We start from the raw sequence: 26,920 nt of genomic DNA on the forward strand, positions 1-26,920 counted from the left end.
CCTTCACACATTTGGGATTAGCGGGAAAAGGTTGCAGATCACATGCCAGCCGAGCATCAGACCTTTTTTGATATACATGTCACTTTTGACCATTAATTTCACTCAACAGCACAACAAATCGGGGTTTGAACTCTTTATGTTGCCTCTGTACAAAGCCTGAAATAATTGTTTTAGGATTCTGTATGCTAGGATGGGCTGGTGGCACTAAGCACTGGCAGAGGCCTCATGGCCAACCCTCAACCTGCATTGTTGTTCTTTACTTTAATTTTAAATATTTATAATCCTGCCTTTCTATCTCCTCGTGATCCTTTGCAACTCTACGGTTCCATGATTCAATCTCAGGCACAGGCAGCCCCATTGCCTTTGGGGCAGGCAGAGGAGAAAGCAGGAAAGTAGGGATAATGATAGGGAGCCACCACCTATCCTGTTCACCTGCCATTTCCCTCTGGGCAGTGATGAAGGTTGGGTCTCCATCACACTGCTACCAGTTTGCTTGCCTCCCCCTTGCATGGTTAAGTGAGTGCATGGAAGGGAAAGCAGCTGCCACCACCAAAAGCAGCAACACTGAGGGATGGCGGCAATGAGGATATATTGCCAAAGCTCCCAAAAACCTCATTTTGTCATTGCCCAGCAGGCAACAACTGCTCTGCCAAGGTTTCTAGGCAACAGTGAGAAACAACAGCACAGTGCTAGGGCAGATTTAACTGATTCAGGCATAGGTCAAGCCACACTAAAGCCATGTTTTTATTCAGTCAGCCATCTTGATTCAAAATGGCATCTAACTGTAACCAAACATAGACAAAAACCTGCTCCAGGGGCCACCATGTAAAATTTGGTTATGATATTTATGATTTGGTTGTGATTCTAGGTGTCCAAATGCACAGAGAACAGACAAACTTACTTTCCAAAACATATACTACTGTATATAAAAATTGTGGTGGTGGTTGAACTCACCTTGACTCACATCAAATTGGCTCAAATAATATAGGAAGCTTTATTTGACTCTGATTAAAATCTGAGCTGAAAAAGAAATGGGGGGGGGGTGCAGACTCTCCATGTGTCCATATTTTCCAGGTACAGTCTAGGATTTATAGAAGTCATCCCAATTTCTAATTTGATCCTGCAATGTCCGGTTTTCCCATAGGACATCCCTATTTTCATCGGAGAAATGTTGAAGGCCATGATAGGATGTCCCTATCTTCATTGGATAAATGTTGTAGGGCATGGAATTATCCAATCCTTGAGCCATCTGAAGGCAGCTCTGTGTAGGGCAGGTTTTTAATGTTTTATTATGTTTTTATATGTGTTGGAAACTGCCCAGAGTGGCTGGGACAACCCAGTCAGATGGGCAGGGTGTAAATAGTGAAATTATTATTATGGAATAGGACATCTGTATTTTCATGGGATAAATGTTGGATTGTATGGGGATCATAGTGCTTCCCTTGTGTTTCAGGTGATCCCTAGGTAAAGTTATTTATTTTCAAGCCCAGAAATAGAAGTTGTGTTGCCATCAATAGCCATAAGCCTGCATCTGCCTTTGTCCTTTAAAAAATGTGTCTAAAATAGCACTTTAAATGGTTTGCAAGATTTGGATCCCAAGCTGCTGTGGATGGGGGGGGGGAGTGTAAGGGTAATACATGCTGCGTCTCTGTGCCAAATCAATTGAATATTCCACTCCACATTGCGAATATTCAGAATTCATGCTGTTTAAATAGGCCAAACATCTGCTCCGGCTCTTTAGAGTTCCTCAGCAGCAGTCACACTCTTGTACGTCACCATCACCAGGATTTGGAATAATCATGGTGACAAAAACACCCCTTCCAAAATCTGCGAAAAATCCAGTTGCATTTCAGACTCCCATTCAGGCGTCCACAGATGCTGGCATTATCATAACATCCTCTTCCTCCCTTTTTTGCAATTCAGAGGTAGCTTTAAAACATGCTGTTACCAAAAGCCCCACTTTCTGCTCCCCCCTTTCCCCCAGTGACTATTATTCATTAGGAGCCTAATGTGAGTTTCATACTGCACCGTGCGTCTTTGACAGAAGGGCATATGTGCTTGGCCATGTGCTTGAGACAGATAAGTACATAAACAGCATATTGGCACCAGACAGACATCTGTGCCGGGTGTGTGTGTGTGCTTGTGATATGTACATGAATGACATTTTAGCTTTAATTAAATCCACGTAACACTGACATGAAGGCTTGATTTTTTTCCTCCCTTACATATAAATATCAGGAAGAAGGGGTTGGTTTTTGTTTTGGGGTTTTGCAATATTTTCATGCCTCTGTCACAATATAACCAAAGGCCTTGCAATAAAGTACTAATTAAGTGCCTGCCATGACATGTCATGTAAGGACTGTACTGTCAAGTATATTGCAAGGACAGTTGGGTGCTAACAGGTGGGATCAGTGTTAGAAGGGACAGGCTAGAATGCACAGTTTTAAGGGATGTAATGGGATCCAGCACCCTCCTGGAGCTAGTCCTGTCACAATTAAAATGCGCTTTGTACTTTTAAACATAGTATTAGTAAGTTGGCAACCCTAAAAAACAGAAGCACTATGGCCAGCTTGTACATTGGGCAACCTAGCAAAAAAAAAAAAAGATTCTTAGACATATATGCATATGATATATTTATATACAAGGCTTTTGAAGCATGTATCAAATCCCTTTATTCTGTTCTATCCTTTAATTATTAGTAAAGCTGTGTTTGTAAACTGGTTAGAAGTTTAACTTTAAGCAGCTTTGCAATCTTAGTTACTTCCTGAGAAAAAAAGAAGCTTTAGTAGTTGCTTGGTAACCACATTCCAGTTGTATGAGTGAAGTTGGTGTATGTGAGAGAGAAAGTCCTTGGAGTTGGGTGGGTGTGTACGTTATTCTCTTAGTGTATGAATTAAGGATTAGTCTGTTTGGGATAATTCCTTTACTCCAACTTCTATTCCTCATTTCCAGGGCTATTCTTCATCCTTGCTGTGACACTTGATTAGCAAATACACATTTCAACCTTCAGTTTTGGTTGGGTTGTTTGTCCTAGTGTCCCTGCATTCACCTTTTGCAAAGAAAAGATCTATGTCTCAGACATGATCAAGTTGGCATACAGTATTACACAATTAGTGTTCAAAGTTCACAGTCCCAATCAGTGTCTTGATTTTCCCAGGACATTCCCAGAGTTACATAAGCCATCCCAGCTTCTTATTTGATCACAGAATGTCCTGTTTCCCCCCTCCAAGCAGCGCCACTGCTCAGCTCGGAGGAGACTTTCCCCAAACTACCAGCATCTCTGGTAGCTTAACACAATTCTTTAACCTAGGGCTCAGCTACCCTCATTGTTATAACTGCATTATAAACATGAGACACCAGATGGCGCTGTAGAGCAGTGATTGTCACCGATGGGATTTTCCATTGTGCTTTTATAATGTGTTTTTCTGTAGCTTATGTGTATAGATCAAGCCCTAGTCTACCACACATATCCTATTCACAATTGATATTGTAACTGCTCAGGGTGAAGTACAGTGGTCCCTCGACTTATGAAAAGAATGGGTTCCGAAAGAGCTTTCAGAAGTCGAAATATTCGTAAGTCGAAGATCGCCATCTAGCGTCAGGAAAAAACATCGCAAGTCGAAAAAACCGCATTAAAATCTTCGTAAGTAGAGGTATCGTGCAGCTGCTTTCCTTTCGTAACTTGAAAATTTCAGAAGTGGCGGCCATTTATTTTTTTTAGCTCCGGGACCCGTTCGCAATTCGAAAATTACGTTAAGTCGAGTTGCTCGTAAGTCAAGGTACGACTGTATAGCATCTCAAGAATTGCAACTAATTACCAAACTTAAAACCATGGAGAGACCTGGTCTGAACAAAGACATTGGATTCTTACCACATTATAGTCTTAGAATCAAGATGCTTGTATGCTGCTAGGAATTGCTACTGTGGTTTCTGTCCATTAGTTTCCTTGACTATCCCAGTGTAGCCATACACAACAGAGTCAGCTTTAAAGGCTTCAGGGCTTTGAGGTCCCATATATCTGTTCCACCAGTGTTCACACAGACAGACAAATGCATTTTCTTCTATATGGGTCACAGCTCCCATTATTCATAGTAATCTTACTTTTAATAATCTATAACCAATTATCATTTTCATAATTTTTCTCTGTAATATTTCATATAATCCTCCTTACAAAACTTCTTGCAAACCTACTAGCATAATTTGTTGTTTACAATTGTTTTTCAAATAAATCTCAGATTTCTTCTAATCCTCTAAGAACCTCTGGTCCCGTCAGTTTTGAATTCTCCCTGTCCTCTTGTCCAACTTTGTCTGCCACTCTCCTATCATTGGTAGTTCTTGTTCCAGCACTTCTCAGTTGGGCGCTATTGCCATTATAAGAGAGCAAGTGAGGCATTCATGCTGATTTCCAGCACATCTTTCTCTAGAAAAATAGCACTGAATATAGCTATATGTATTTATTTTGATATGTATATTGATATATGTATTGCACAGAGATGGATTTAGGGAAGCGGGGCCGGTTTGGTTGCATTGGGCACAGAGGTTCAGAGGTGCCACTGGGGACAGACACCACAGTTACGATTTACATTGGAGCAAGAGGGGTGGAGGGGTACCGAACGTTGGAGTCGCACAGGGTGCTGCTGAAATTTGAGACCCTAATACCTGCCATGTGGGATTCATTTTGCTGGCTTGAATCAGGCCCAATGTGTCTGAATAGCCACAAACTTGACATGTTTTAGCCAACTTTTTCAGTAGAGTTAGGGCTCCCATCTGCACTGTGCATGCAGTATCATACCACTTTAAACAATAATGACTTCCTCCAAAGAAGCCCGGGAAGCACAGTTTGTTAAGGGCGTTGAGAATGGTTAGGAAGGGCCTCTTTCCCTCACCAGGGCTTGCCCAAGACATTTTGGCACCTGAGGCAAGTCACAAAATGCCTCCCCAATAGGGAAGAACAGGTGAGTGAAGATCTGCATCAGGAACAAGGGGAGGCTGACAAATCGGGATCTGCTGCTCCTATGCATCCTGCTGCCTGAGGCAGTTGCCTCACTGGTTGGTCACAGAGCTACAATTCTTAGAGTTCCCAGGGAAGAGGAAGTGCTTGATTTCCCCATGCTGTTTTCTTGTAATCTTGGCAGGTGCTGCCAGCCCACCAATTATTAACTTGCTTCCAATGTACTCTGAGGTTAATTGAGATGTAAAGTGCTTACTGCAGGTTACAGCAAATTTGCTGGAGGACACCTTCAGGTTACCCTCATGACCTTTCAGGAAGCACAGATTTTCCCATATACAATATCTTTGCAAGGGCATTCTTCTTTTCCAACAGATGCAAAGCAGGATGAAAGTGAGAGTGAACAATTAGGTGCCGATTTCAAACCTGAACAGACAAGTCGTGGCTGCACCTTGGTGGGGGGGGGGAGGCACTGGTTTGCTGGTAGGAATGGGTACGATTCAATATAAAAGTCTAATGGAATGTTTGCCGTATATTTAAAAAATCAGAATATTTCTCAAGGCTGCATAATGAACCAGCAAAGAGTTTAATATGTTAACTGCATCGACGCATCTGAATCAATGTACATGCACTTTCCCTTGTATATAGCTAGTTCTATCCTAACACAGAATTTAAATGTGCTTTGTAAATTTAATGAAATCAATGGGCTTTAAAAATACAACTCCAAATTGGATTGCGACCAATGAATTGTACATTCAATATTTCACATGTGCATAGCGTATATCTAAGTGTTTTGTTTTAGGTCTACATTTTTCTGATTCAGTCACACTTATACATGATTGATTATCCTCAAATATCAATACAGCTTCTGGAAAATTTAAATACAGATCATTGAAAAGTTGCCTGTTAAGGAACCTGTTGCTGGGGAAATTTTCTATTGCCTAGCAACTTGTTCAAGCCAATTAACAAGTTTTTTTCTGGAATATTCCAACAGGGCAGTGGGTTATTTTATCCAGTCCCTCACCTTGTTTCTCAGTAAGAGATCATGGAGCAGGGGGAAGCAAGCTAAAGATTATAGCAAGCTAGGGTAAGCAGGGCAATGGTAGCCCTCCATGTCAATCAGCCTACCTAAGCCAATCAAAACCAGATGAGATGCTACAGGGGGTTGAAAGTGATCAAGGAGCCCAGCTGCAAGGCACCCAGATAGAGGGGTAGTTAAAGTGATTGAGTGTGGATGAGCAGCTGGGCGGCTGGGACTGCAAAGAGATGCAGTCAGTAGCTGAAGGCAAGGGGAAAGACAACGCTTTGGATAAGGGTGAGCTGCTTCTGGTTGATTTCTCCACTTCCCAGGAGCCTGCTGTGGAAGAGCAGGTGCAGGAGGAAAGCGAACTGCAAGAGGGACGCGAAGAGCTGCTCTCCATGTGTGCTAGCAGTGCAGGAGGAGATACAAGAGGTGTGCCTCCATTGGCAAGAGGAATCAGTGCCTCCAGAGATGCCAGAAGAAGAGGTGCAGCAGGAGGAATGGAAGGTGCATGTGAACATGCAGGAGGAGAAGCGGTGGTGGAGGAACACATGCAAGAAGAGCTTGAGGCCCATGTGCATGCGCCAGAGAATCAGCAAGCACCTGCTCTGTTGGGTGAGACAAAACCTTCCAATCAGTTTGCCCCTTGGGTGTCCTGCATATGCTTATAAAATTAGAATATTTTGCAAGGCATGTTCTGCAATGAAGTGGTAGAGAGTTAACTTGAATCAACAGCTGCATGAATGGACATGCACCTCCCTTGGCACGTAACCAGTTTCTGTTCTGAACTGTTGGCCTTGATCCCAACACAGAGTTTAAATGTGCTTATAAATATAATAAGAGCAATGGGCTTTAAACTGGATTGTGGTTCCTGAATTTCCCATAGGTTATATTACTTTCCAAATTAGTTGTTGCCGTGATTTAGAAAAAGGTAGTTCAGTTGTGCATCTTGGGTAATGGTCAAGGATGATGGGAGTTGCATATATATATAATTTTGAAGGCTGCTTTTGCCTATTGCTGACATTCCCAGAGGCCTGAGCTGACATACAATGACCTCCCCCAGCAGCAGTCCAGGCTGCATCAGCTTGCAGACACTGGTGCTCAACCTTTCACCTGCATTGCATAGAAAAGTATGGGCAGGTCCCCTAGGCACACAGAGGCAGTAGCAATTAAGCACAGCAATTAAGCAAGTATTGCAGTTCAGTACAGTCGTACATTGGTTCCCAAATGCCTTGAGAGTCGAACGTCCCAGCTTCCGAATGATCGAAAACTGAGTGTTCTGATTTTTGAACTTTTTTTGGAAGCTGAGCGTCTGGTGTGGTTTCCGCTATAGTTTCTGGTGCACCTGCGTATTGTTTTCCAAATGTTTCGGAAGTTGAACGGACTTCCGGAACGGATTCCATTGGACTTCTGAGGTACAGCTGTAGTTGGAATTCCACCCCCTCTCCAGCTGATGGTGATGAGAATTAAGATTCTTCTATTTGACACGGGGAACGAAGGCTGAAGCTAATGACTTGGCATGATGTGGTAGCACTACCATGACCGCCCAAGAGCTGAGTTGCTGCTGCTTGCTGCAAGGGATAGTAAACAGCAACCCCTCTCTCCCCATCCCTAATTATGGGATGTGCTGGCTGGCACTACTTAGAGCTGGAGTCCAAAAACATCTGGAGAGTCACTGGTTCCCCATCCCTGATTTCATCTGTTTGTGACCAAGGCAAAATCTGTACTGGATATCGCTGTCGCCTATCTGATTAGGACCCAATATGCTTCTTTTTCCTATAAAATGGAGTGTTACCACTCTAGAAAATGAAGCAGGCTACTAGGCAGTCCTCATATGGTTCTGCTGGTTACAATCTTCCTCAAATGATAATCCAGCCTAAGACTATTTCTAATATATGCAGTAATGAACAGAAGGCAAGCAGAATGATTCCTCTGACTCTTTAGCAAGAGGACAGAGTTGCTGAACCTGTTCTGATCTGAAAATATCAAAGGGCTAGTATCGATTTGCACTTGCAGATAGTTCTTCTACAAATGCCGACTAAGATACTAATCTTTACTCTTCAAAACAAGTGAAATTTGTGGGTGTGATGTACAACAATATACGGAATGCATACTTTGGTTTCTCAGAGGAGCCCTAGCCCAGGGGAGAGGTGTGACTGCTTTCCTGGAATCAGATTTCTGTTCTCCCAACAGAAAGCAATCTGTTCTGACAAAGGAAGGCTTGAAAGGTTCCACGATGCTGTTCCAGCTACTCTCTGTCTTCTGGGAGGCCTTGTCCCTGAAGGTTGTTCTGGTGTTTCTGGCAACATTTCTGCTTCTTGCTGATTACAAGAAAAGGATTCGCCCAAGGGATTTCCCCCCAGGGCCAGGGCCTCTTCCCTTGCTGGGTAATATACCACATTTTGGTGCAAAGAACCCTCATTTGGCAGCACGGAAGGTAAGAATGAAGGAATGAAGCAGGTGACATTGCAGTGGAAAGGAGTGCAAAAACCTCACTGGAAGATGAGGCTTAGATGTCCTATTCTAGCATCCTGATTCCAAGAGTAGCCAGCCAGAGGTCTCTGAGAAGCCCACAGCTGGGGCATGAAGGCAAATGCATCTCCTCTGGTTTGTTCCAAGCATCTGGTATCCAGATGTCTATGGCCTCTGAATCTGGGGAATCAATTTTGCCTAACAGTCATTGGTAGCAAACCTGTGTCAACACCTGCCGCAAAAGGTAGGGTGGTTGTTTGCATGATTGTATTTTGTTAGCAGGTTATTTCTGCCATTTCTGCCTTTTACCTCTAGCTCTGGCCAGGAAAAAAGCAGTCCAGAGCTATGAGCCACATATTTGCTTGAGTGAGGTAATGAGCTCCAGAGGCTCCTTGGTGCAGAGGTCAGTTTGCTTTCCTTGTATTTGACCCTTAGGCTCAAGTAGATCATACAATGCCAAGCAGCTTCGCAGGTGCAGTGTGCGCGTTCAGGTGGACTGTGGGTCAGGGTGTCTCTTACTGGCACCTTGCTCACAAACTCAATCCCAAACTTCAGGTCTAAATTAAGGAACAGCATGTTTTTAAAGAAAATAGCAATAAGATAAAATGGACAGGTACTTCCAAGGAAAGCAAATATTAAGAAGCTTGCTATGGCTAATGTTAGCAGTGAATTCACAGAGGTGTGTTTGGCCTGTATTGGAAAGTGGGATTTTAGTGTTGCAACTCCAGCTCTCTAGAATCAGTTACCAACCAAAATCCAACAGCACCCCAACATATATTTAGATTCCTACAAGATAATTTTGTTTAGATTGTAAGCCAGTAATTTATGTGATGAAAATGTTGTTTTATTTTTGAATTTGTATAGACGGTTTTATTGTTATGAGAGTTTGTGTTTGTGTGTCTTGTTCTGTTTTAGTCTCGTGCTCTGTTCTGATGGATTAGCAAAAACCATGAGTTTTTCCCAGTAGTAATGTATGGAAGTGAGAGCTGGACCATAAATAAGACTGATCGCCGAAGAATTGATGCTTTTGAATTGTGGTGCTGGAGGAGACACTTGAGAGTCACATGGACTGCAAGAAGATCAAACCTATCCATCCTTAAAGAAATCAGCCATGAGTGCTCACTGGAAGGGCAGATCCTGAAGTTGAGGCTCCAGTACTTTGGCCACGTCGTGAGAAGACTCCCTGGAAAAGACCCTGGTGTTGGGAAAGATGGAGGGCACAAGGAGAAGGGGACGACAGAGGATGAGATGGTTGGAAAGTGTTCTCGAAGCAACTGGCATGAGTTTGGCCAAACTGTGGGAGGCAGTGGAGGATAGGGGTGCCTGGCCCATGGCGTCACGAAGAGCTGGACACGACTGAATGACTGAACAACAACAATGAGTGATGGCATGAAATCGGAATAATAGAATCCTTAAGCTTTCTTGTCCTGTTGCTTTATCTTCAGACCATGTATTTCCAGGGCAGTTAATGCGCTTGCCAGAATTTGTGGATTGCAACCCCCATCACCCCCCACCACTGCCCATCCTCACTGGGTTTCATGATAGTTGTGGTCCAAAACACATCGGCTATCCCTTGGAGTTGCTGACAGAGGGGTATTGGGTTGCTACCTGTCCTGTGTAATGCAAGATCATCCTGTATTTCAGTGTAAAATGCTACATCCTCTATTGATTCAGTACTGGACACAGTGTGTCCTGTATTTGCTGCGCTCCCTCTCCCTGTTATGTTAGGGATCCTCTCCAAATACCCACCCCACACTCCAACAGGGAAGGCGTTGCCAGCTTGGCTGGAGAAACCTAATATTTCCCCTCTCTTTCAGAAATTTAACATGTGGAACAAAGGTCATCACCTTTGTGTGCTGCCTTTATAGAATAAAACACAGTTGACTGGCTTTAAAATGTTTTGCTCAGAATTAACTCCCTTGCAAAAAAGGGGGAGGAATATTGCGGTGCCCCATTCAATTCTCTATGTCCCATGTACTTTAGGATAAGGATTGTATTTCTGTTTGCATGTTCTGTTGTACATTATCCTACCCTTCCCCTTTTATCTTCACAACATTAGAGCATGATCCTGAGAAAGCCAAGGTTGTAGATTTGATCCACATATGGAACAGCTGCATATACCTGCATTGGAGAGGGTTGGAATAGATGATCCTCAGGGTCCCCTGCAACTCTACATTTCTTTGATTCTATGATCTCTGTGTGGTAGGCTAGACTAAATTAATATATGTGCAGAAGCAGCAGCTCTTGTCAATAGATTGCAGGTGGAGAATGGAGGGTGGTCTGTCCATGCACAGTGAACTGGGCCCAGGAAACACTTTTGCCCCAATGTACGTATTTGATGGCAACCAAGTCTGCTTGTTCCATACAGTATTGGCATTCTATAAGCATCAAACAGGTAAATTAATATAGAATATCAATATAGACTATATAGAGATATTTTATCCTCTCTTGCATTCTTCCTCTCCTTCTAGCTGGCAGAAAAATATGGCAATGTCTTCAGCATTCAGGTTGGGAAAATATGGATCGTGATTGTGAATGGATTGCATCTGGTGAAGGAAGCTCTTGTCCATCAGGGTGAAAACTTCATAGATCGTCCAGTTGATCCTCTTTCCAAAGAAATCACTAGGTCATTGGGTGAGTTACTTTAAAGTGTGTCCTCCCTAAAAGAGGGCACGTGTTGCGGTGAGACCTGGAGACTGACCCTCATGTTGTGGGTGGGTATATTGGACAGCCACAACACCAGACTGGTAGGTCCCTCATTGCTGGGTTTAATTTGTGCCCATGGGTTGTGCCCATGCCTGAGTCCAGGGGAGCATCTGGGGGAGTGGACATAGCCTGTACCCAGGCTTTCTACCTACCTCAGGTGTTCACCCTTGGCTGACCCATGATAGAGCTCTGGTGGTACAGGGAGCTAGTTGAACCAGAGCCTATGCAACCACTCACTTTCTGTAATCAATAAAGTTGTGGCCTAAATTCTGCCAAAAACCAAAGTAAAATTTGAGTCAAATGTATTTTTATTTAGGGGAGAGGTCTCTGGGTCTGAACATGCAAATTACGGTCAACTGTTTAAATTTATTTATTTCTAGCTCAGAAATGTGCTTCTGTATCCTCATTTGGTATAACAGCATAATCTCATCATTTCCTGGTGAAAGTTCCTATCTACCGGTAATTGAAAAGTCAAAAAATGGAGAAAAAACATAAATTATCATTAAATAATAATCAAGGCCATATAAAAAGGTACCATTAATACAGAAAAGCAATGCCAGAGTGTCCTAAAGGGCTTCAGTGCAGAAGGGACATTTGTTAAAAATATATTGACTGCTTTACGTGTTCCTATATTTTGTGTATTTCTAAATATATGCTGCCTTTCTATCAGAGTTCCCAAAAACTTTCAAAGGACAGAATAAAGTTAGTACAGGGAGCCAGCAACATTATGTGGGGTGGGGTGGGCTAGAACAAATAAGTAAATTTGCCATTTCCCCTTACCATTTATAATTTTTTCTTCCACCTACACACCCAGTGGGCTTTCCTTGCTTACCAGGCTTGGGGGAGGTCTTGGGGGGGGGCAAGGAAGCCCCTGGGTCTCCTTCCTACAGCCCAGTAATCGGCTCTAGGGATTCCTAGAATTTGCCTTTGCACACAGACCCCCAGAACCAAACTCCCACATAAGTGGTGGGCCAACTGTATTCAAAAATGAAAAAAACCCCAAAAACAAACAAATCCACAAGCAATAATCAGACAGCAGCAACAGCAGAACTAACAGCAATCAAATAAAAACAACCAGCCTGCACCACAATCTTTCCAAAGCAACACAAACAAGCAAGCAAGCAGAGTAACCTAAAGGAAATAAAACAAAATAAAGCTCAAACACACGAAAGCTCATACCAAGAACAAACTTAGTTGGTCTCTAAGGTGCTACTGGAAGGAATTTTTTTATTTTTTATTTTGTTTTGACTATGGCAGACCAACACGGCTACCTACCTGTAACTGGAACTAAAGGAAATAGTCCATGTTATAATTAAATGTTAAATGTTAAAGAATACTTGCGATATGTACTTGTTATTTCTTCCCATCTAGGAGTGATCTCCTCTAATGGTCTCACCTGGAAACAACAGAGAAGATTTGCCATATCAATGCTCAGAAACTTTGGTCTGGGTAAAAGGACTTTAGAAGAACGAATACAGGAAGAGAGCCGATACCTAAAGGAAGCTATTGAAGCTGAGAAAGGTGCGAACCAGAGTCAAAAAAGCCTATTTCATATGAAAGGTTAAAAAATACATTGGTCATGGTATGAAGCTTTCAAGTGCTGCTTTGTGCAAATGCAGCTCTGCTTTAGATGGGCGTCAATGTAAAGCTCAGCCCAGGGGTATATCCATTGTGGGTCTTATTTCTCCCATAGCCACAGCCTTGGATTCAAACAGAAATCAAACACTGTTGCTCTGAAACTCTCCAGCTTGCTCTTTTACTTCTAGGCCACATCCCTGCAAAGTCTACCCTAGACTCTCTCATTGCAGTCTGATGGAGGGGCCTTTCCCCCAGGTGATTACCTCATGAGGCAGCTAGCCTGGCTTATGTTTTAACACTTGCTGCCTCCAGGGATTCAAGGGGTCTGGCACCCATAACCTCAAAACAACACAGATATAAAATCTCACAGAACAATGTGCTAGATAGCTTATACCTATAGCTGTGCAGTTTTCCTTACCATGTTCCACTAAGGGTATAAAATTCATCCACTGTGCCATCTAGACATCCTCTATCTGAAGAACTTCTGCTGTGCACCCCCCTACTCTGTCCAGACCCACCCACTTCCCCTACCTTCTGTTTTTGTTACATGGAAACCATAAGCAGTCTTGTTCCTTCTCCATTTTTCTCTCTTTCTCCAGGGCAGCCATTTGACCCTCAATTTCAGATTAATAATGCTGTTTCAAATATCATTTGTTCTGTCACTTTTGGTGACCGCTTTGATTACCATGACAGTAATTTCCAGAAGTTATTGCTCTTCCTTGATGAGATAATGTATCTTCAGGCATGTATTTGGACTCAGGTATGTCTTCTGGTCCCAGGCACTCTCCCACATTTTTGTTGACTCTTCATTGATTTGCTTTTGGCCCTCATGTTTCCTTATGTTCTTATTTCTTTTTTCCCTTTGTCCTGTCATTCAGGCATCGCACACCATCCCATATTCCCTTGACATATTGCCTTGTCTTTACCATTTCTATTAAAATACCGAAGGTAGGGCGTGTTTATAAACTTTATTTAAGATCCAGAGCATGTGTTGCAATGAACACAGTGATGCAGTCCCAAATGACATACAGTACACAGCTTAATTCCACACTCCCCGCTTACCAATTAGAATCTGTGAAAGGCCACCCCATGCAGATAGGCATCATCAAATGGGAAAACTACATTGGCATCATTTTCCTGATATTACCAGGCAAGGTGCGTGCATTTTTCAAACAGGTAGCCATCTTCATGGGAAGCCATCACATGGATTGCTATCTCCTTTGATAGTAGCATGATCTGCAACTGTTATGAGAGGGCTTTCCCTGCACGAATCTGATGCTAGTATTTGTTTCCTCAGCTGTACAATGCATTTCCTACTCTCATGAAGCACTTGCCAGGGCCCCATCAGACTCTTATTAAAAACTGGGGACAACTGAAATCCTTTGTGAGAGAAATCATTGAAAAACATGAAGAACAACAACGGAACCCATCTGAACCCAAAGATTTCATAGATGCCTATCTAAACCAAATGGCCATGGTAAGAAACAAAAAGTATAGTTTGTGTAGTAGCAGTAATAGAAAGCAGAGACAAAATCTAAAGGATCAGAACTTACCATGTATTTTCCATTGGCTCTGTATGAAAGCAGCCAAAGAGGTGAGGGTGCATGTGTGTACAAGTGATATACACGAATATGAAATAATGTATATCCAGGGGTGACCCATCACCACTTGTCCAGTGCCTGAAATCCACCAGATTCACAGGACTGTTGACTTGACTGTGCTAGATCCAGGACACTTGTCAGGAATAGAGCTCATGAATCTCATTGCCATCACTTGGTATATAGGACTGAAACTGGGATGGTGTTTTTAATGACAGATGAACCCTTTTGGTGCATTTTCTTTGTTTTAAGGAGGATGCTGCTTCCAGTTTTCATAAAGACAACCTCCTACAATCAACACTGGATCTCTTTTTTGCCGGAACAGAAACATCTTCTACAACCCTGCGCTGGGCCTTGCTTTACATGGCCATTTTCCCGGAAATTCAAGGTAGAACCATCATTTGCTTACTTGTCTTTGGTTACTTTGGGTTGGAGTAAATCTACTGCAATTAAGGGATGTAACCTATAGGCTATTAACTTCAATTTGTTTTCCATGGTTATGACTAACATTGAATAGCACCAGTGCTTTGTTTCTAGGAAAAAAAGGTGCCAGTACGCACCATGAGGTTGTTACAATAAGTGCCACACTTTTAACATATCCATTAAAAAGCTGCTGGTAGTTCGTACCGTTGAGTGCCCCCAGGGGAAAAAAAAGCTGAATTCCACCATTCCCAATGCCATTGGTAGGTATACTATGGGGGTCTTAACACGAATTAACAGTGTGATGCAGTAGCAGCAAAACAAAAAGAAAAAGAAACCCTAATGCAATTCTAGGTTGCATCAACAGCAGTATAAGATCAAGTGAAGTAACAGAACCACTGTGTTCTGCCTGGGTCAAACCCCAGCTGGACTACTGTTTCAGTTCTGGGCACCACAGTTTGAGAAGGCTATTGATATGCTGGAATGTGTATAGAGGAAGGTGACACAGATGATAAAGGGTCTGGAACCAAGCCTTCTGAGGAACGGTCGAGGGAGTTGGGTATGAGAGGACATATGAAAGCCATCTTCTAATCTCCAAAAGTCTGTCATGTGGAAGATGGAGCAAGTTTGTTTTCTGTTACTGCAGAGGGTAAAACCTGAACTAATGGATTCAAATATTAGGAGGAGCTTTCAGACAGTGGAACGGACTGCCTCGGAAGGTGGTGGACTCTCTTGGATGACCATCTGCCAAGGATTATTTAGCTGTGATTCCTGTATTGCAGGAGTTGGAATACATGACCCTTGGAGTTCCTTCCAACTCTACAATTCTATGATTCCATGAATCCTTGCATCTAGTCAAAGCTATAGGTTCAGTAGTAACTACAATAAGGCAATTTCGTAGCAAAATGTAGAAATGTTTTTGTTCTCTTAGGGATTCAAAATTATAATGGGAGCTAGGTTGTATGAATGATGTTCTATGGTCTGCCTCAAGATATTTCCTGGAGTGATTAAAAAATGCAGTAGGTCTCATGGTATTAATATGTTATTATGTAAATTGATTCATTTATTTTGTTGAATCAACTGAAGCAAATACAGAAAGGAGATACATAGCGTGGAATTCAACTTCAGATTATGATTCCATTAGTGCATGCATTTCTGCTGCCTGTCTCCTCCCACTGTGTGGTGTTTTGGGGGGAAGCATTTCCTGAGCTACTGGAGATTGGGGGGAGTGGGAGGAGAGAGGGGGGAGTCACATTGTGCTGGTATCTGCTGGCACAAACAGCTTAGTTGAATAGAATAGAATAGAATAGAATAGAATAGAATAGAATAGAATAGAATAGAATAGAATAGAGTAATTTATTGGCCAAGTATCACCCATACTTGGAATTTTGCTTTGACTACATTGCAATGTAAAGAAAAGCGTACCTCATACAAACACTATTCCTCTCACAATACAACAGCACAGCGAAGAAACCCCATACCACCAACTGACCTTCCTTCTGCCCACAACTACAAATTCAACAATTTGATGGCACAAGAGAAAATAGCTATTCCTGTGCCTAAACGTTTTTGTGTATAGAGTCCTGTAACGACATCCGGGTGGGAGTAAATCAAGCAGGTAATGACCAGGATGCGAAAGGTCTACAACAATTCTCTCTGCTATCTTCCTGACTCAAGCAGCATAAAGTGTCCCTATTGGAGGCAAACTAACGCCAGTTACCCTCTCTGCAATTCTTACTGCTCGTTGGAGCTTCTTCTTATCCAGCTTAGAGGCTGTACCATACCAGGCAGTAATGGAATTACAGAGAACAGTTTCAATAGTACCTCTGTAAAATTGGATCAACGATTCTTGGAGCAGATTAAATTTCCTTAGTTGTAACAAGAAATACAGTCTCTGGTGGACCTTTGTAATAATAATATTGATGTTGTCTGACCAATTTAAATTTTGAGAAATTATAGAACCCAAGAACTTAAAGGACTCTACCACTACAACCATGTTACCAAGAATGGAGAGTGGCAGCGAGATAGAACAATGCTTTCTAAAATAGATTATCATTTCCTCTGTCTTTTGGGCATTTAGCACCAAGTTATTCCTGCTGCACCACTAAACAAGATGGTCTACTTCCCGCCTATATGCAGATTCATCCTCCTCCTGGATAAGCCCAATGACTGTTGTATCATCTGCAAATTTCAAGATAAGGCAGATCTCATTCCTTGCCTTCGTAGCTTGACCAAGGCGCTGGCACACCTCCCTCTCTGATGCCATCTCCCGATCCTGCAGGGAACTACAATTTCACCTCTTTCCAAACCATCTTCACAATTTTCCTCAAAAGTCGGAACACAAGTACACAAAGAGGCTTCTCTGATGTTTAAGATCTCATCCCTGGAAAAAATGATCTGGGGTAGTTTGCAAGAAGCCATTAAAAAAACCACTCCCAAACAGTTCAGTAGGATTCACTTTTTATCAATCCTCATCTACAACGCTTGAAGGTTTTCTTGAAGCTTTTATAAGAATAATCATAATAAAAAAAACCATAAAACCGTAACTCCTAACAATAAACAGCACCCTAAAACACTCTTAAACTCTTTGAAAAAGGCAGGTACTTTACAGAGCAAAAGCTGAGGCAGCCCTTCTTGGTGCCATCTTGGATGAGCATTGTATACTTGTTGTATACTTACCGTAAATGTGTGATCATATTTGATGTTTAAATGCAAGAAATTCAAATGTGATCCATAGCATCCCTTACAAAAATGTCCTCAAGCTTTGCTTCCTGCATCATAATGTGATTTATGCCATGCTGAAGCCAGTTAATTAGTTAGGTGTCTTTCACAACACTTCGTTAAGCAAGTTGTTGTTCAGTCGTTCAGTCGTGTCCGACTCTTCGTGACCCCATGGACCAGAGCACGCCAGGCACGCCTATCCTTCACTGCCTCTCGCAGTTTGGCTAAACTCATGTTAGTAGCTTCGAGAGCACTGTCCAACCATCTCACCCTCTGTCGTCCCCTCCTTGTGTCCTCCATCTTTCCCAACATCAGGGTCTTTTCTAGCAAGTAGTTGACCATAAAATGTACCTCTTTCAACAAGACTTCTAAATGGAGATTGTTAACTCAGTTGCTAGCTGTTTTGCATTTGATCTGAATTGATTATATGTATGAGCTGATGTTCTTTTAACTGTTACATCATATGCATATATAATTATTAATATGTAACTGTTTTTGTATATGTAAGTGCTTTATATACTTTAACTGTTTTTAATGTGTGATATTTTGCTGTGGTTTTATAATTTGCTGGAAGCTGCCCAGAATGGCTAGGGCAACCCAGTCAGATGGGCAGCATTTAAATAAATCTTATTTTACTTTATTATTATTTGGGCCAGATTCGCTGAAGGAGTCCTGTCAGCAGAAGCTGTGAGCATGGACTTCCACTTGTGCAAAAAGGCTTCCCGCCACTCCTCTCCCTGTACTCCTCTCTCACACACCCTGAAATTGGTCCAAGGAGGTTGTGAGAGGCCACAGAACAGTGTGGAAGGGGAAGAGAGGGGGGGTGGGACTTTCCATCTGGCAAGCTGCAATAAACGGTGCAGTCAAAACAATTCTATTTAGGCAGTAGATGGGCCATTCCAACTAGAGATCTTCAGCTCTCAGTTTTTGTCTGTTCTTGTATTGAAGCTAATCTTCTTCATTTGTAGCCAGAGTTCAAGCGGAAATAGATTCTGTGATTGGCCAGTCTCGCCAGCCAGCAATAGGTGACAAGGACAGCATGCCCTATACCAATGCAGTTGTTCATGAAGTTCAAAGGATGAGCAGCATTGTGCCATTGAATGTGCCCCGGATGACAACTAAGGACACGACACTGGCTGGGTTTCATGTGCCCAAAGTAAATGTTAAGAACATAAAGCTCTTCTTGTTTGTTTTTGCTCTTCCAGTAAAGTGCAGAAGTTTTTAATGTTTGGTGTTTTATCATGTTTTTAATATTCTGTTGGGAGCTGCCCAGAGTGGCTATGGAGACCTGGCTAGATGGGCAGGTTATAAGTAATATATTATTATTATTATTATTATTATTATTATTATTATTATTATTATTATTATTATTATTAATTAAATTAAGCCAATGTTGTGCCATCCAGATGTTATTGGACTCCAACTGCCATCAGTTCCTGCCAGCATGACCAACAAGCAGGGATGATGAGAGCTGTATCCCCAAACATCTGGAGGACACCATGTTGGTAACCTCTGGTCTAAATACAGAGTTGTACCAGTTTCAGTTTGAATGGGTAGCTAGTTTGTCAGAAATTAGACAGTATCTGGTGTTGCTAACCTTGAATTTTAGTATATTTAGTATATTGGAAATGTGCTTTTGTGGGACTTCTTTGGATGAATTACTTAATAATGAGAAGTAAATATTGCATTCAGAACATTTCCTTTCTCTGTCAGGAGATATAGGTTTAGTACTGCTGTAATTTCAAAGAGAATACTTGAAAGCGCCTTGTCATTTTTACCTACTTTCTTCTCTGCTTCTCCTTTGACAGGGAACCATATTGCTCGCCAATTTGACCTCTGTGCTGTTTGACAAGGATGAGTGGGAAACACCCAATGAGTTTAATCCTGGCCATTTCCTGGAGAATGGTCAGTTCCGGAAAAGGGAAGCATTTCTGCCATTCTCTGCAGGTAACAAAAGTTGAGGAGCTGCTCACCAGAATTGCAACAGGGCCTATATGATGGTGACTTAGTTACTGAGAGCTGGGTATATTACTAGCTATATTGTGCATTTCAGGGGTCACCAACTTTTTTGGACCAGTGAGTACATTTGGCATTTAAGAAAGTGCTATGGGCAGCAATCACAAAATGGCTGTGCTTTGGGCATAGTTTTGACATGGCTCCCCACTCCCACCCCAGCAAAGTGGATTTTTGAGGGGGTGTTTACTGAGATCTTTAATGAGTGCCATAGGTGGCTCAGGCCGTCCTTGAGAGCTAGGGTGTATTGTTTACAGCAGGGGTCAGCAAGGTTTATCTTGCCTGGGCCAGATCGGTCCTGTAGAGATCCCTCCATGGGCTGGATCACGTGCATGCATGAGCGCGAGCAACAGTGATTTCCGGCGTCTGCATCTGCGCAGGTGCGATTTTCTGCATCTGTGCTTGGCGCTGCGGAAACGAGTCCCTGCGCTGTGCTGCGCCGGTTTAGCACAGTGCTCGAGTGGGCAGCTCAGTTCGGGGGCAGCTTGTGGGCCTGTCTAATGACCTCTGTGGGGCGCTTCTGGCCCATGGGCCTTAGGTTGCTGACCCCTGGTTTACAGGGTTTCCCCTCAGGGAATATGAGAAACATTGTGTATGCAAGCTTCCCTCTCCATGTTCACACAGTTGGTTTCTTCTCTGCACTGTGAGAAAAGTACCCTGCTTCTCACCATGCAGCTCAGAAAGTAAGCCACTTGTGGGGGGAAAGGGATCTGTTTTCCTGTGGGTGGATTGCTTTTGCCCTACCCTCCTGATCCTTTCAGTTTGCTGTCCTTCCCTCCTTCCAGCTCCTTTCTCTTCCGCACCCCTTAACCTTACTCTCCGTCTCCTCTCCCAGCACCTCAACTTACCCTCACTGTGTTGTGTGTGTGTGACATTATGTCTACATTGTGGTCTGGCCCTTCCCACTGCTCGGTCCCTCCAACGGCTTCATTCATTCATTCATTCATTTATTGACTGACTGACATTTTATTGCCTGTTCTATGCTGAACGTTTTCAGTCTCATTAGGATAATGTGGCCCTTTCTCCAAAAAAACAACAACACAAATTTCCATCCTGAGTTCCTAAAGATTGATGCAATTTCCTGAAACACTTGTAAGATCTTTTTTGGGGGTTGAGGTGAATGCAGAGTTTTGGGTTAAGCCAGTTAGCTGGATATTAACTGAATGATGGTTGTTTTTATGATGTTTTCTATAATCAAGCAGTATACAAATTTTATGAAATAAATAAATGAAATAAATAAATCTCCACATCTTTGGAATGTGAGAGGGAAGCTGTAAGGTTAGGGATGGACAGATCTGCCGACTTTGGTTTCCTTCATTTTTCCAATCTTAAATTCAATTCCCCACATTTCAGCAGCAATCTGCAATTGAAAAGAAAACCCATTTTAGTGCATTTTTTTATTGACACATTTTTAAAGCTCGCTGTGACTAATATACAATATTTTGCAAACAATTCCTCTAATATAATGAATCTTTGTATGTTCTTTTCTCTAATATATGATTTTTTTGCACTTTCCCTTTATAAGTCTTTTTGTACACATGGGTTGGTTGGAGACTGCACTGCAAATATCAAAGAATGGCTGTATTTTGTGTGTGTATATGTATGTGTGTATTCATATTTAGGGAGGTTGCTATGAAGATGTAAACTCTCTACTAACATAGTCTCTCTCTCTCTCTCTCTCTCTTTTAGGAAAGCGAGCTTGTCTTGGAGAGCAGTTGGCAAGGATCGAGCTTTTTCTTTTCTTCACTGCCCTACTTCAGAAGTTCACTTTCCAGGCTCCAAAAGGTGTGACATTAAGCCTTGACCATCGGTCAGGTCTTACGTTATCCCCCCAGCCGTACCGGATATGTGCATTCTCTCGCTGAGGGGACTCATTTTATGGTACTGGTCATTAATAGAAGATGGTGAAGAATTTGGCCAGCATTTCCTCCTTAGTTTCTGTCCTTAGTGACAATCGGTCCCCTAAACTGCAGGGCCATAGCTCAATAGTAATGCATGTCCGTTGTTTTTAGAAGGCCCCAGGTTCAGTCTGCATGACTGGTGTGTGGCTCTTCTCATAAATGATCGCAAGTATGTGACTTTTAAAAATGTCCCGGTGGCACAGCTAGAGCAGTGTCTTATAAACAAGCAAAGCCTTGCATCTGAACCACTTCAACATTCAAATGCCAGATTAATAACCTACTCTGGAGAAAGATTGCAGATGTCTGGTAAGTGTAACCTGGATTGCAAGTATCACAATAAAAGAGCTCAGTTGGAACTTCAAGTTGTAGACTTTGATGCTGAAGCTTGCACAAGAGGGCTTCCCTCCACTTCTCCAGGGGCACCCCTCCAAAAAAAAATGGCTTAAGTGCAAGTATACTGGGGTGCGGGGAGACAGCAGGTGGTCTGTCTGTCTGTCCGGCAAGCTGAAATGCTTGCCCTGTTGGTGTTATTGCACATTATTGAATTCCTCCCCTAACGTGGAAGTAGCCCTAGCAGGAGTCACTACAAAAGGTCAGTGACTAATTCATAAAACAAGAGACCTTCCAAGAACCTTCCAAGAATGACTGAAAGCCTTACTGTCCAAAAAGAAGTGTCTGCTTATCTCAGAGCTAAGCAAACAAGTTGTGTCCATGTTGTGATCAGGACAGTGGCAGACCTAGGTGCCCTGCATGATGCCAATGTTCGGCACCCCCTGCCTCTTGGACTCCATTCTAAATCATAGTGCCCTTGAGGCTGCATGCCCAGTGCCACCAAACAGTTCATGCTCTCCTAAATCTGCATCTGCATCTCCTGGTTTCTGTTGGCCCTTGACACAGGATATCTCTGGACCCTTTGGACCCTTCATTTCCTCTAGTCACGCCACTCCCTCTTGGCCTCATCCCTTTGAACTAACTGCTTATATCAATTATAGCAATCTCCTATTGTTCAAAAAACCTCACAAAACTCTGTATTTCCACAAAACAAAACAAAAATTTATTTCCAGTAGCACCTTAGAGACCAACTAAGTTTGTTCTTGGTATGAGCTTTCGTGTGCATGCACACTTCTTCAGATCTGAAGAAGTGTGCATGCACACGAGGTAACTTAATCTGCTATCTATCCTGTACACACTTGGAGCCATAGAATTGTAGAGTTGGAAGAGACCCCCAGGGTCATCTAGTTCAACCCCCTGCAATGCAGGAATCTCAACTAAAGCATCAATGACTGATGGCCAGCCAACCTCTGTCTCCAAGGAAGGTGACCCCACAACCTCCCAAGGGAATCCGTTCCACTGTTGAACAGCTCTTACTGTCAGAAAGTTCTTTCTGAAGTTTTGTCGGAATCTCTTGTCTTGTAATTTGATACCCACCAGAGCAGGAGAAAAAATGCTTGTTCCATCGCTCATGTGACAGCCCTTGAGATATTTGAAGTTGGCTATCTTATCTCCTTTTGGTCTCCTCTTTTCTAGGCTAAACATATCCAACTGCAGCTGAGCTCACTGGAGCTTTTCGAATTGTCATCTCCCCTCAGTGCTATGTAAATATAGACCTGATGGCTATATAAATTCTAGCAAGAAAAATAAATAATCATAAACCTGGAATGTAACCAAATACAACAGCAGGTGCACATAGCTATAACAGTGACCCATAATGTCCTATGCGCCTTAGGACCAAGCTATCTGAAAAACTGTATTCTCTAGTAAGAGCCTGCCCAGGCTTTGTGGTCTTCAGGGAAGGCCCCTTTCGTGGTCCTGCCACCCTCACAGGCACAGTTGGTGGAGACACAGGAGAGGGTCTTTTGGTAGCTGCTCCCAGAATTTGGAACTCCCTGAAGAAGCTACTGGTAAGCTGGCTCCCTCCTTGTCCTTCCTTGTCCTTCCACTGCAGGTGAAGACCTTCCTGTTCCAACAGGCTTTGGGGAATTTGAGTACTTTTAATGAAAAAACTGGTACCCTGCTGTTTCTTACTGTAATTTTTAGTAGATTTTATACAGGTATTATATAAGTATATCATTTTAATTCTATTAATGTTCAATTGATTTTAATGATATTTTTTTCGATGTTTTTTGTGATGTTTTTATTGGTTAGCTTCCTTGAGTCCCATTGGTGGGAAGGGTGGGGTACAAATATAACAGTAACAACAACAACAACAATATACCTCCTGCATTAAGATTGAGACTGCAACCCTATATACCATATTTTTTTTCGTCTAGCGAAAGCGCGGCTTGCATTGCCGCTTCACTAGACGAAAAACCCGCTAGACGAAAATTTTCGCAGGATGAATTATTTTCGTCTAGCGGGGCACCACTGTACAGTAAATGGACAAAAGTACAAAGATTCACAAAGTGTTTGGGGGTATGTATACCCTTGTGTCCCCCCAGAAAAAAGCACTAGCTTCCAGGGAGGAGTATCTGTCTCAGACTCATCCTAGCTGCTATGCAAAATGAACAGCAAGACACAGGCTGGATAGAAAACTTGAATCAGCATCTGTTTAGAGCTCTGGGGTGTTTGTATCATTTCTTGCTAGCTAGTGTTGAAACATTGCAGTTTAGCTCATTGGCTGAAAGCAGGGAGGGCTTTGCTTCTCTCTCTCTCTCTCTCTCTCTCTCTCTCTCTCTCTCTCTCTCTCTCTCTCTCTCTCTCTCTTTCCTCTCAGGAGAAGGGAACCCAGCAGCTTACTTTTTCTTAAAAGGAAGCTCTGACTTGGCGGTCCTGTCTCCAAGACACTGTGGGCTCTCTTCAGAAGAGCTTGCGCTTGCATTCCATGTCTTTACTCTAACTTGCCTTCTCCCGGAGGAAGGCGGCTGGTAGGTGCTATTGCTGTAGGGTTGGGTCCAAAGTGGTGGGCTCCTGGGAGCCTGACCTGGTTGTCCTTGGCTGTGGTGAAGAAAAGGCATTGGTTTGCTTGTAGGAATGTGGGTCAACCCAACTAAAGATGAGAGTCTAATGAAATGTCCTGCCTGTGTTTCTATAATTAGAATATTTTGCGAGAAACATTTTGTTCTGTAATGAACTGGCAAAGAGTTTCATATGTTAACTGCATCAACACATCAGAGTGAGCCATTCATGCACTTTGTTCTCTGTTGTTGGCCCCATCCCAACACAGAGTTTAAATGTGCTTATAAATATAGTACGTAAAATCAAAATTTCACATACAACTCTTGAATGTGGCCGGGGAATTTTCCATGCATTTTATTCTTTTCCTAAAGCATTGTTGTTATTAACATAGTGGGTAACAGTGTGAAAACTGAATCAGCTGTTAGAAAATAGATGTGTCAACTTGACCGTTGGTTCGCAATTACAAGTTAAAATCACAAGGGGGCATCCTTTTGACAGTTTATCACAACATCTTATATTCGAGCTCCGCAACTAGTAGCAACCAACTGATCATTTGTAGCTACCTTTCATTCATAGTCATGAATAGTGAATTTGTCAGTCAGGCTCTAGTCCACCATTCTAAATAGAACAAAAACAATGTAAAATGAACCATTTGCTGGAACTACTGGCTTTGTCATTCAGGAAGAATGAAAGTTTTCAGGGAGATTTAGGTGGAAATAGTGTGTAAATGTAAATATGAAATATCTTAATAGTAAGGCTGAGAATTTGGAAAGGCTTTTTCTTTCTTGGCCTGCCATTGTCATTTTAGTGCAGAGTTCTGCAACCTTGGGTCTCCATTTTCTTCAGGACTACAACTCCCATGGTCCACAACCAGCTTGGTCAGCAACCAAGGATGATTCGAGCAGGAATCTAAAAATATTTGAGGCTGAATTAGCAGGTACTGCTCATTTTCACAGGGGCAGGAGCAGAAACGGATCCAGCTCAGAAGAGATGTGTCTCCTTTCCATTGTTTAAAGCTGTTGTGTGCAGCTTTAAAAAGCCTGATTGAAAAAAAGTAATGCAGGCTTTTCTTGGGGACATTGTGCGTGAAGTTCTTAGCCAGTGTGGTGTAGTGGTTAAGAGCGGTAGACTCGTAAATCTGGGGAGCCAGGTTCGCGTCTCCACTCCTCTACATGCAGCTGCTGCGTGACCTTGTGCTAGTCACACTTCTCTGAAGTCTCTCAGCCCCACTCACCTCACAGAGTGTTTGTTGTGGGGGAGGAAGGGAAAGGAGAATGTTAGCTGTTTTGAGACTCCTTCGGGTAGTGAAAAGCGGGATATCAAATCCAAACTCTTCTTCTTCTTCTTCTTCTTCTTCTTCTTCTTCTTCGAGAGAGAGAGAGAGTCTTGAACCAGATGAATGTTTGGCCTGAACTAATCTCATGTCTAGTGTTCTTTAAAAAATAATAATTTTGAGACTACATTGTGAAATTAAAATAATGACCCAGTAAGAAGCATGAAATATAATAAAAGAAGAGAAACTGTAAAAAAGCAGGGGTCCTGGCCATTACCTCATAAAATAAAGTCCATTCTCAGGAGACTACACATTTAATTAGATGTTACAACAAAATCCTACTTGATACAGAAACTACAAAAACAAATGTTACAAATACAAATTACTGCCATATTTCTTTGGGACTTGCTGTCCTTGAGATTGGCCTATTACAGAAAAGAACAAAATACAATAAATAAAATCCAGATCGATGACAAAGAAATTGAGAACCCATCAGAAATAAGAAAAGGTTTCACAAAATTTTATAGACAATTATATAAAAAGACTGGAAATCACAACTTACCTAGAATTGAAGAATATTTGAATAAAAAAGTGCAAAAGATCTCGACAGAAATGAAAGACCAACTGAATAAAAAAATAGAGAAGGAATAAATTCTTAAGGCAATTTTTTTTTTTTTTGAAAAGTGGGATGGCACCGGGACCGGATGGATTTACGGCAAAATATTATAAGAAATTTAGTGGCACCCTACTTGAACCTTTTAAAGAAATGTTAAACAACATTTTAGAAAAAGCAGAAATATCAGAAACATGGAAGGATGCATATATTACGTTGATACCGAAACCAGATTCAGATCTGCTACAAATTAAAAATTACAGGCCTATCTCACTGTTAAATAATGATTATAAGATTTTTGCTAGTATACTAGCAAATAGAATGAAGAATGTGCTTAAAGAGATAGTCCATGAAAATCAAGCCGGCTTTTTACCTGGCAGACAGTTGAAAGATAACATAAGAAATGTAATAAATATTATTGAATATCTGTCAGTCAGGAATGAAAAGCAGGCAGCAATGATCTTTTTTGATGCAGAAAAAGCTTTTGATAATATTTCTTGGGAATTTATGATCAAGAATTTCGAAGCAATGGATATTGGTGAAAGATTCCTAAGGAGTATTAAAGCAATATATTCAGAGCAAAGAGCAAAAATAATTGTAAACAATGTATTGACTGAAAACATAGAAATTACTAAAGGTACAAGACAAGGGTGCCCACTATCACCACTATTATTCATCTCGGTCCTGGAAGTCCTCCTGACAACAATTAGACAATCAGAAAGAATTAAAGGAATAACAGTCGGAAAAAGCAACATAAGGTA

At 42.1% G+C, this 26,920-nt stretch overlaps 1 protein-coding gene across 3 annotated transcripts; it reads left to right on the forward strand.

The window, feature by feature from the left end:
* The first annotated feature begins 6,400 nt into the window (after nt 1-6,400).
* On the forward strand, nt 6,401-21,717 carry LOC117048299 (cytochrome P450 2J2-like). 3 transcript variants are annotated; one of them, XM_033151969.1, is made up of 9 exons: nt 6,401-6,584; nt 10,913-11,075; nt 12,519-12,668; nt 13,325-13,485; nt 14,023-14,202; nt 14,576-14,711; nt 18,433-18,620; nt 19,273-19,411; nt 21,167-21,717. In XM_033151969.1, the coding sequence occupies exons 1-9, from the start codon at nt 6,441-6,443 to the stop codon at nt 21,340-21,342; spliced, it is 1,437 nt and encodes a 478-aa protein (XP_033007860.1). In that variant the 5' UTR covers nt 6,401-6,440; the 3' UTR covers nt 21,343-21,717. The 3 variants fall into 3 exon arrangements, with proteins under 3 accessions (XP_033007860.1, XP_033007859.1, XP_033007858.1); XM_033151968.1 differs by lacking the exon at nt 6,401-6,584 and adding an exon at nt 8,157-8,406 and having other exon boundaries at nt 10,916-11,075; nt 21,167-21,716; XM_033151967.1 differs by lacking the exon at nt 6,401-6,584 and adding an exon at nt 8,158-8,406 and having other exon boundaries at nt 21,167-21,712.
* Nucleotides 21,718-26,920: the final 5,203 nt, after the last annotated feature.

Source organism: Lacerta agilis, chromosome 6 (assembly GCF_009819535.1).
Source record: "Lacerta agilis isolate rLacAgi1 chromosome 6, rLacAgi1.pri, whole genome shotgun sequence".
NCBI lineage: Eukaryota > Metazoa > Chordata > Lepidosauria > Squamata > Lacertidae > Lacerta > Lacerta agilis.